We start from the raw sequence: 11,201 nt of genomic DNA on the forward strand, positions 1-11,201 counted from the left end.
TTCCAGCCAGCAGATGCCAGGGAAGATCATCCCAAACCTTCGTGTCCGGCAGCAAGGAGCCACTGAGCACACCAGCAGTGTCTGTCCTGCTGCTGGCCCTCACCTCCCTACCCACATGCTCCTATTTTTAGTGCTGATCAGGTCATCACAGCCCAAAAAACTCATTCTACTGAAAATATGAGTAGCTCCAGAATACCCAGGATGGAATTTGAACACTCCACAGACATTCTTTGGAGGCAAAGGTAAAGCCAGCTCCCTGCTGGCCTGCCAAAGCTCCCTCTTGGCGGTGTGAGGCGGGTGCTGGGGTTGGTTCCAGCCAGGGCAGAAGCCTGAAAGCCACAAAAACATGATAGGAAAAGCTTCCTGGAGAGCTGGGTCAGTTCCAGCCTAATCCAGCCCCTGTGGGGAAAGGCATCCTGGCAGATGTTGAGCTAATGGGATAACTGTGGGCACATCCCGCTCCAGTGGTGGGTGGTGGTGGGAATGCCCAGCCTCAGGGTCCTGCTGCTCCACAGGAGCCCCTTCCTTCCTGGGGGAAAATGTACAACACTCCTCAGGGCAAAAAGAACAAATATCAGCAGCACAGGGACTTTGCAATCCCACATTCCACTCCCAAAGTGCAAAGTCTCCCTTGGAGCAGGCACACGGTGCTGCCCAGTTAGGAGCTGTCAGCACAGCAGAGCCTGGAACTCCCAGCCTTCATGGAATGAGCTCCTTCCCCAGGAGCGGCTTTGCAGGAATGGCAGAGGCATTTTGGGGCTGGACTGGCACTGGGTGCTTCCCTCTGCTCCTCTCTGTGCCCTGCAGTGATGATCCAGGCAGGTGCCTTCTTCTGAGGGACCCTCGTGGGATGAGAATTGCTGGAGCTCAGCCATAAAAAAAGCAACGTGTTCTTCTCAAAAATCCAGGATAGCCCTGGGAAATTGCTTCCCTTCCTTCTGAGGTCTCCCAGCCAGCCCTCCTTGTGTCCTACTCTCCTGTAACTATAGAGGCCACTTGAGGTTTTCACCTTTTCCCCCAAGATGTGAAATAAAAGTGCATTCTCACAGAATCGCTGGATTCTTGCAGAATCATTGATTCTTGCAGCGTTTGCTGCAGCTTTCCACAGGTTTTCATGCCTTGCACTGATGAGAGAGAAAACCTCCCCTCCTGCTCCATCAGAAACTTCAGATGAAGCCAGTGCCTGGTCCATGCATGGAAAATCAAACAAGGAATCCACTCTAGGCACAACATGGGGACAATTTTAGGAGCTCGCAACATCATAACATCCCAGAATGGTTCAAGCAGGGACCTTAAATCCCATCCAGTGCCACCCCAGCCATGGCAGGGACACCTCCCACTATCCCAGGTTACTCCAAGCCCTGTCCAGCCTGGTCTTGGACATTTCCAGAGATCCAGGGGCAGCCGCAGGCCCTGTGCCAGGGCCTCCCCACCCTCCCAGCCAGGAATTCAGGCTCTTTTCTACACCTTGGCTCCCTCCTTTTCTCTGTTTAACCACCAAGGGAGTTTTCACCCACTGAAAGGCAGCTGGAGCACTGGGATCCTGTACAGACTCAGGAGCTGCTGGTGCCACCCCTGGGGGTTGCTCTCGCCTGAAAACTCCTAAGGAAAACAAAGTGTTCTAAGTGCTACCAATTTCCAAGCATCACCAATTTCCATCTCACAGGACACCCATTAAACCCCGCTGAAGCATTTTTCCTAACTAAAGCTGTCTTGGAAGATGCAACTAAAAAAACCAGGAACAGAGGAGTGAAGTGCAGCCTCTGGAAGGGAAAACTTGAGGCAAAGCAGGGCCCAGAGCCTGTTAAACCACTGTGAGACTCAGCAGTGAGTCACATCTTGACTTTTTTCCCCCTCCTTTCTTAAGGAGGCCAGAGATACCTGTTCTTAAGCAAGAGCAGAGCCACTTCCTGGAGAACCCCCAGCACACCCCATTTCCCGCCTGTACAAACCACCCTGCGCAGAGCTGCTGGGCTCTGACTCACCCTGCACCTTCCAGAGCTCACCCAGGGTGCAAATGGCACCCTGGTGCTCTTGGGGTGCTCCCACTTTTGAAAGGGAGATGGATTGTGGGGCTCGGCTGGGCCTGAAGCCCTGAGAGCCTTTGCTCAGCTGTAATTCCGAAACACGAGAATGTGCAGGACCTCAAAGAGGAACTGAGCAGTCAGCAGGGCTGGAACTCACTCACCAACAGCCCCTGGGAGCTGATGCTTCCCCACGAGACCAGGGGAAAGTTTTTATTTGAACTTCCAGAAAGCACCAAAGCTGAGGGGATTTCAGGTTGCCCACAGCGAGCTGCCAGGTTGGACAGATATTAGAAGCAAATCCAAGATAAAAGCACAGCCAAGTGTTAGAGGGAAGTCTGAGTCACAGGGCTCCCACCGAGGCTGCTCCCACATCCACAGCAAGGTCTCTGCTCCTGGCAGTCCCTTTTGTCCCATTCCCAAAGGCCAGTGAGAAGGGACCTCACCTCAGCTCCCCAGGCTCTCCCAGCCCTCGCGCCAGCTGCTCCGACAACATTTTTAAAGCGAGACACATTCCTTTGGGAGGACTTGCATTAACAGGGATAATTTCCAATTAGGAATGGTGGGCAGAGTTTTTGCAAGGCCCGTCCATGAGGACAGGGCCCTGCTGGGGCTGAGTCACGGCGCGCTCCGGGCTCACCGCGCTCCGATGGGGCGCGATAAGCGCCGGCATTTTGAAATGTGACTCACGGCAGCAGCCAGAGAGACACCGGTTCCCCTGCTTGTCTCCCAGCTCCGAGCAGTTTAATTAACTCAGAGTAACTTCATTTACACAGCCACACCCTGGTCTGACAGCCAGGCAGAGCCTGAACACCCTGGAAGGGGAAGGCTCCTGCACCCACCCGGCTGGATAATCACGGAATCACGGCATGGTTTGAGTGGGAAGGGACCTCAAAGCTCAGCTCGTTCCACAGGCAGGGATGCTGCTCACTAGAGCAGGTAATGATGCTCCTGAGCATTCCCAAAGCTTTGCAGCAAGGAGCCAGTTCCAGGGCTGACCCCTGGCCTGGCACCTGCAGCTGTGGGAGCAGCCTCGGAGCAGAGCCCTGGCCGTGCCCTCTGCCTGTCCCAGGGGATGGCAGCTGTCACAGGATCCATATCCCGCTGCTCCCCAGCCCCCCCGCAGCCCCAGCACCTGCCCAAGTCCTTTTATCAGCTCACTCGAGTCCTACTCAGGCACCAGCGAGTCCCAACGTCACATCTGTCACTCCACGAGCACCCCTAGTCACTCATCAGCCCCTTTGTCCATCCCTGTGTTCCACACCGGCCTCGTGCTGCCCTTTCCAGCGAATTTCCTGCCTGGAACACGGCAGGGACAGCTCCTCCCTGCCCTCACCTTCCCCACTTAAGTGGGGCCGGCACCGAGGCTGGAGAGCCCTGACAATAAAGTTTGCTCAAGTGGGAATATTAAAGCAGCATCTTCCTTTTCCACTTTCTCATCTAATTCTCAAAGGAATTACAGCCAGGCTTCCAATCTGGGAGATCCAGAACAGAGCCCTCTTTATGCCAGCACAGCGCCCGAGTCCAGCACCAGATTGCCCCTTTCTGCTTCTCTCATAATTCAATACAAGTAACATACCAGGAGAGCTCCGCTGTATAATTGCTTTATTTTCTGCTTATTAGTTCTTTACCAACACTACAGCCATATTGAGAACACAAAATTCCTGGGAACTTCAGTCAGGGAGATCACAGGCCACAAACTCAGTCACTTGGTCGGACACGATTGAACGCCATTCAAAACTTACTCCATAAATTCACACGAACACAAATCGATGCACTTGGAATTCCAGACTGGTTTGTTTGGTACAGAATTCCCACTTTATCCTACTGACAGCCACTCCCTCGTGCTGAGGTCCTGCTACAGCCTAGAAAGGACGTGTTGGAAGTGAAACCTGTGGGGTTTTGTTCGGTGGCCACGGCCGTTTATTTCTGACGGCTCTGCCACACCTTCCAGTAACTTTTTCTCCCCTATCTCTTCCTCCCCACTCCCCCCCACCCAAAAAAAAAATTTTTTTAAAAACCCAGAAGCAAAAGCGATTTCCTTTCACCTACAAAACAGAATTACAAAGTTACTTTTAAGGGGATACAAAATTGCAAAATCAACTTAATGCAAAGGCTGCCCCAGCGCTTGGAAACACAGGAAACCAACTCAGACAAAAAATGAAGGTATTGAAGTTTTCATGTTGACTGAGAATAGGTTTAAGAAAGTTCAAGAACCATTAATAGAGCTTCAAGTTTTCCAGTTTAGGCATTTACTTTGTGCTTGGCTATTTTATTGATGCTCCAGAAGAAAACAGTAACCATATTGTTGTAATTTTAAGTTTTTATACCACCACACTGTTCATTAAGTTACAGCAACAGGAAAAGAAAAACGAAAGCTAGAAAATAGAGCAATGATATTCCAATGGCAAAAAGCCTTGGATTAAAATAAACTAATCTCACTTCCTCTTCTTTAGGGCTGAGATGGAAGAGTTATTTCTACATTAAGCTTCTGCAGACTCTCTACAATTCACAAAGTCCATCAATGCTCTATCTTCTAGCACCAAGAACCCATCCAGTCCCATTTGCAACCCACATCCAGAAAAGTCTTTTTTTGGAACCATACTCTAAAAGGACTTTGAAGTGCTCCAAAGCATTGGATTTCAGAAGTCAATTCAGGATTTTTATCTTCCCATACATCTTTGGTAAGAGCTCCATGTACAAGGTACTCAGCATGCAGAGTCACCACTGCAGCAATGTAGTGTAATGCCCCCAATTCCATGTAAAACTTATATTCTTGAAAAGAGAACACAATTAAGGAAAAAAATGGAAAATAAAAGCCATTTTCTTCTGGTTTTGTAGCATACATTCCTAGAATTCCCCAACGGAGTTTTAACTCCTTGAGGAAATCTGAAGTTAATCCTTAAGGCTGAATAAGAACCAGCTGCTTTAACAGTTTGTGCACCCAGCGTTAATTAATACTTGATTGAGTTTTTATGCAAATACTCGCTCTGGGTGGGGTTTTTGATTGGCCAGTCCCAGCTACAGGCTGTGACATGGCTAACGAGCTGCTTTGCCCTTTAAGAACTAATTATGGAAGTTTACATTCAGCGTCGATTCTCTCTCTCTCTCTCTGCCCTCCCTGCTCTCACGAGCAGTTCCTCAATGGGCCTCAGACATCCAACATAGTTCCCTTTGCTACAGGACCGCAGCAGCCCCGGGACACGGGCAGGAGCCTCCAGCCGGGCTTGGAAAAACCAAAGCAAGCAGTGATTTCCTCAAAATGGCCATTCCTGATGGCAGAAACCCCGGGCTCGAGCAGAGCTCGGCTCGGAATCGCCCCTTCGCAAGGCTCCAGCATGGAAAAAGAACAATAATAATAATAACAACAACAATTTCCTTCTGGCTGTTGGAAAGAAACAGGAATCCTTTCAAGGTTTAGGTGTCTCCAGCTGCCTTGAGATGGAAGCGAGAGGCAAGTCAGAGCTGGACTTTTGCCAAAACATCTGATTTAAAGTCAAACTCATTGCAACATTTTATTGCTGCATCTGCTGGAAAGAGCCTCGGCCCGAGGACCGACACCAAGGAGTAAAAAACTGCAACTAAACCTCATTTAAGACAAAAAACCTGCCCAGTGCCTGCCCTGGAACTACAGCATCGCTCATGCCTGGTTTGCTATGTGGTGTGGGGAGCTGGTTTTGCATCCCTCCTCATGCATGATGTATGGGTCAGAACTTCCCAGCTGACATTCCAAAGCAGTTCTTACATTTCCCAGCGCCCGACACGCACTTTGAACACCTTACAGTGGAATTCCCACTCTCTGCCACTGCAGGCAAGAATTCCCCTCGTTAGCCTGAGCCGTGGAGCCAGACTGAGTCACTGTTTAGTTACAGATTAACAGAACTTTTTTTTGTTTTTAAAAAAAAAGTCCTTAATATAAAAAGACAGACTGCAGTTTGATTTTAAGCAACAATTTTCAGTTTACTAGATGAAGTCGACCTAGCAACATATCCTGCAAGAATGCAAAAAAGTAGCAATCTACAGCAAAGTGAGAGAAGAGAGAGAAAAAAAATATATATAATCAAAAAAGTAGACCCAGAAAGCATACACTGAAAATGGACCCCCTCCCCCAACATCCCCCAAAATAATCAAACCAGCAAAGGGCTAACGAGAGGAAAAAGGGAAAAAAAAAAAACAAAAAAAAGTTACTTAGCAAGTCTATAATGTGTCCTTCCCCTGTTTGCTGGAAGTCTGCCATAGCATCTAGTGCCTGTGTTCGTGTCACATTCGGAGGTTAGAGCATCCTAACGCCAAGCAGGAGGAGTTAGAACAGGAATCCAGCCAAGGGTGCAGGAGGAAAGGGTGGCAACTGGAGAAAGGTGATCATAATCCTATGGATGCGGTTTTGTTTTTACTTTTCAGTAGAGAATCATTCTTCTGGAAAGCCACGTGGGTTATTTTAAATTTTTTTTGTTTCTTTTTTTGTTTGTTTAATTTTTTTTTTTTGTTTTGTTTCTTTAATTCTTTGTAGACTAAATAGTTCCTCTCCCATTAGGATTTATAATTGGACGTTAACCACGTCAGCCCTTCGTAGAGTCCATCCCCCGTCGTGGCACAGGAGGGCTGCACATACCAATTCCTATCCCTGATCCGGGTCAGGCCCAGTTTCTCCTGGATCTCGTGGGGTTTCATGGCGTCGGGCAGGTCCTGCTTGTTGGCGAAGATGAGGATGATGGCGTCCCGCATCTCCCGGTCGTTGATGATGCGGTGCAGCTCCTGCCGCGCCTCGTCGATGCGGTCGCGGTCGGCGCAGTCCACCACGAAGATGAGCCCCTGCGTGCCCGTGTAGTAGTGCCGCCACAGGGGCCGGATCTTGTCCTGGCCGCCCACGTCCCACACGTTGAACTTGACGTTCTTGTAGGTGACGGTCTCCACGTTGAAGCCCACGGTGGGGATGGTGGTCACCGACTGGCCCAGCTTCAGCTTGTACAGGATCGTGGTCTTGCCGGCCGCGTCCAGCCCCAGCATCAGGATCCGCATCTCCTTGTTCCCGAAGATCTTGGACAGCACCTTGCCCATCTCGGCGGCATCCAAGGGAGGGCGAGAGGGCGAGCGCCGGCCCGGCGGGGAAGGGCGGGCGGGGCTCAGCGCGGGCCGCGCATGGGGCGGCGGGGAGGCGGCTCCGCTGCTCCGCCGGGCCCGCGGCGGCGGCTCCGCCCGCTCCTGCCTGGGCTCCCGCCGCGGCGCCTCAGCTCATGGGTGCCGGCGCGGCGGCGGCGGGAGGGTCCCGAGGGCCGGGGAGCGCCGGGGAGCACCGGGAGTGGCCGCGATGGCCCGGGAGCGTCCCGGCCGTACCTGAGGGCCCCGCGCGCCGCTCCCTCCGCCCGCGCCGCCGGAAAGGGGCCGCGCGCGCCCGCGCCCGCTTCCGCCCCGCCGCCACCCCGCGCATGCGCCCGCGCGGGCCCCGCCACGCCCCGCCGCGGCCCCGCCCCCCTTCCGCCCGCGCCTTCCCGCCCGCCCCGCGCGCCTGCGCCTGCGCCGCCGCCCCGCCCCCGGGGCTCCACGGAGGGGCGGGGCCTTGCAGCTGATTGGACGGGGCGGGGCGGCGCGCGCGCGGCGCGCGGAGGGGGCGGGGCCGCGGTGGGGAGAGGCGCCACGCGATCGCGCGTCAGCGCGGGGCGCGTCTTAAAGGGGCAGGACCAGAGGGGACCGCGCCCGGGACTGGCGGTGTGCGCAGCGGGGACGGGGAGCCCCTGGCACAGGTGCCCGGAGGGGCTGTGGCTGCCCCCGGGTCCCCGGCAGTGTCCGAGGCCGGGCTGGAAGCGGCCGGGGCAGTGGGAGGTGTCCCTGCCATGGGCCGGGCCGAGAGGGCCCTTCCAGCCCCTCCGCCCGTGATTCAGCGCTGCCTCATCGGGGCTGTGCCTGCTCCTTGTCTCGGGTCACTCCCAGCGATTCCGGCGGGTGAAACTCCGCGGATCAGCGCCCGGGACACCCCGCGGCGGCCGGGGCCCGTCCCTGCCCTGTGCCCGGAGCTGTGCCCGGGCACGCCCGGCCCGGCGCCTCCTGCACGCACACGCCGGGCCGGTCCCGCCGCCCGGCCCTGCCCACACCCCGCCCCGGGGCTGTGCCGGGGACCGGGACACGGGAACGGTGCCAGAGACACGGGAACGGTGCCAGCCGCTCCTCCGGGCCGGGCCTCGGGTGCCCACCCGGGTCCTGTGAGTGCCCGCCTGTGTTGGTGGCTGCTCCTGAGTTCGGGGAGTGAATGGGGGAAGCGGCGCCTGGAACACAAATCCCACAAAACCGTGGAATCCCAGACTGGTGCGGGTTGGAAGGGACCTTACAGCCCATCCCCTTCCACCCCTGCCATGGGCAGGGACAGCAGGGACACCTCCCAGTTGGTCACTTTGGGGTCTCCTGCTGGAGAGCACGGTGTGCATCCCCTTGAGGTTGTGTAGGATTGACTTCACTCTCTCTTCCTATTCCCTTCAAAACCACCACACTGTGGGTTGATTTCTATGGCTGATGTCCTGGTACATGGAAAGCAATCCCTCTTGGAGCTGCCAAGGGAATGCTTTGGTGTCTTTAGGAGACCGGGAGGTCTCCTAAACTGCAGAATTATTAAGGGATCAATTAATAAGGGATCTTCCCTCTGGTGAGCAGGGACAGGAAGGGCTGGAGCTGTGCAGGGAGGTTTAGCTTGGAGATAGGGAAAGAAAGGTTCTTCCCCTGCTGGGCCAGGGGTTGGTCCATGGTCCCTGGGGTCCCTTCCAGCTCAGGATTTTCCATGATTCTGTGATGTCAGGAGGATTCTTTGAGGAAGGCTTTGCTCTTTCCTGCAGCGAGCCAAAGGGAGGATGCCAAGGCAAACACAGCATCCATGGCCTCTCCTGGTGAGAGGCTGTGCCAGGGCACGGCCTGCTGACCCCAGGGCTCAGGAGTGTCCCTGCCTGCCCGGGCACTGCCAGAGTTCACCTCTGCTGATTAAACCAGCAGATAATGCTGCTAATTATCACACTGGGTTGGGATTTCCAGCAAGCCCTGGTCCTGCTGGATGCAGCTGGCTCAGTCTCCTCTCTCACTAGCATGGGATATTTATCTAAACAGAGAGCTGAATATTTGCAGGGCTAAAATTACCATCAGGCTGTGGGTGTTGGTGGGTTTTCACTCAGCTCTGCTCAGTGTGACCATTTCTGTGCTGCTGAGTTCATTCAGTCAGGCAGCACGAGCCCACGAGGGTTACAACAGCAGAGAAAGGTGATGCCAGGAGCTTTGAGGTCCTTCCTTTGCCCATGAGCCGGAATCTGAGTTCTTCCCTCAGCCTCAGAGCAGCTTTTTGTGCTGTCAGGAAATGACTTTTGGTGCTTTTGTTCTGACAGTGCAGAGCTTTGAGGGGAGGGTGTGACTGTGCTGAGGTTGTTCTGCTTTCCTTTGTAAGAGCTGAGAGGCTCCTTTGGGGCTTTCTCCAGGACCAGCAGGTGAGGAGCCTGGATTCTCATGGATTAGGTGAGAATAAAGCACAGGTGCTGGAACACAGGGTGGGGGCTGGGGGCTGTGTCACCCCCTCAGGGTACCACAAAACCCCCTGGAATGAGCACCTGCAGGGTGGGGAAGTTCCCTTTCCATCATCCGCTCCCCACTTTGCACCCAGCCCTGCTGTTCCTCGGGCCTCTCCTCTTGAATCTTGGCTTTGTTTGTTTTGTTGGAGACTGCATTGCCCATCATCCCTGGGGACTGGGGGCAAACAGGGCTTGGCCTGCTTTGGCTTTGCCCATTTCACCTGGCAAAAAGCTTTTCTGAACTCCTTCTGTCCTTTCCCTCCTGGAAAAGTGATGGGACCTGTGCAGCCCCTGCCAGAGTTTCTCTGAGCTGCTCCTGCCCTGGAGTCCTGTGGAGATCGGCCCCTCCCAGTGCCCCTGCTCCAATCCTTGTTGTCCCTCTGCCTGCTAACAATGCCTCAGGTTTGAGCTTTTCTATTTTTCACATTCTGTGCTGCTTTAGTGGGTGGGTCTGGGCTCCATGTCAGGGGATGCTGAGCTCAGTGCACAGAGCAGGGAGACAAAACAATTCCTGCTCCAGCTGGGCACCAAGGACAAATGATCCAAACCTCAGCCCAAGAGCACAAACCCCGTGGGCTGGAGAGAGAAAAACAAGCAGGGTGGGACTGCAGGGGCTAAAGCTGGAATGGGACAATGAACTGCAAGGTGCAAATGGAGCAGAACTGATCCCAGGGACAGACCCCGTGCCCGGCCGTGCATTTTGGGGCCATTTTGGTTCATCTTGGGTGCAGGCCTGGCTGGGCTCTGGTGCTGCCCAAGGTGGATGCATGGAGGAGATGCTTTGAATGAATCCCTGCTTTATTCTGGAACTCCATCCAGCCTCTGCTCTAGGGCAGCCTGCTCTTCTTTCCCTGGATCCCTGGCAGGGCCCGTGGCTGAGTTGAGCTGCTCTGGGCTGTGGTTGCAGCTTCTGCCTCTGGGTGACACTGAGAGCACCCAAACCTGATCTTCCCATGATCATCCACGGCTCCAAACCTGCCAGAGGGGAATGATGAGCTGCCCTTCTTCCCACAGAAACCCCACACTGATGGGGGGATGTGGTTCCGTGCCCTGGGCAGCTCGGGTTGGAAGGGACCACAGTGGGGTCACCTGGTGCCACCTCCCTGCTCCAGGATTGTGCCCAGCTGGTGCTGGAATGTCTCCAGGAGTGCAGACTCCTCTCTGGGCAATCTGTTCCAGTGCCTGGTCACTGCACAGTAACAAGTTCTTCCTCAGAAGAGAAATGGGATTCACTCAAATGCTTTTCCACCTGTGCTGGGATTCATTCCCAAGGATCCTCCCTGCCCTTCAGGAAAACTTCCCAACCTCACCAGGGGAAGATTTGCCATGGCCTGGCTGTGCTTTTAAAGGAAATATTCCTGCTCTTGAGGAGGACAGATAGCGAGGAAACATTTGAGCACTGAGCACTTTGGGTAGTTAAGATCTCAAATTAGTCACTGATGAACTCAGTGCAGTCAGTCCTGGCAGCTCACGGTTCCCAGTCCCACGGGGAATGGGGAGAAGCTGGGGACAGAGCACCACCTACTTTTGGAACATTTCAGTGGAGTCCTGGTGCTTTCCGTGAGTGCACGGGAAGGAGGGTAAACAGGAAGCAAATGGAAATAACTTCAGAAAAGCAAAAAAAGGCTTTGCTGTCTGA

At 54.3% G+C, this 11,201-nt stretch overlaps 1 protein-coding gene across 1 annotated transcript; it reads right to left on the bottom strand.

The window, feature by feature from the left end:
* Positions 1 to 3,612: 3,612 nt before the first annotated feature.
* On the bottom strand, positions 3,613 to 7,405 carry ARF6 (ADP ribosylation factor 6). The gene has a single exon (XM_036384372.2). It carries the CDS (start codon positions 7,080 to 7,082, stop codon positions 6,555 to 6,557), a length of 528 nt encoding a protein of 175 aa, XP_036240265.1. The 5' UTR covers positions 7,083 to 7,405; the 3' UTR covers positions 3,613 to 6,554.
* Positions 7,406 to 11,201: the final 3,796 nt, after the last annotated feature.

This window comes from Molothrus ater, chromosome 6 (genome assembly GCF_012460135.2).
Source record: "Molothrus ater isolate BHLD 08-10-18 breed brown headed cowbird chromosome 6, BPBGC_Mater_1.1, whole genome shotgun sequence".
Taxonomy (NCBI): Eukaryota; Metazoa; Chordata; class Aves; order Passeriformes; family Icteridae; genus Molothrus; species Molothrus ater.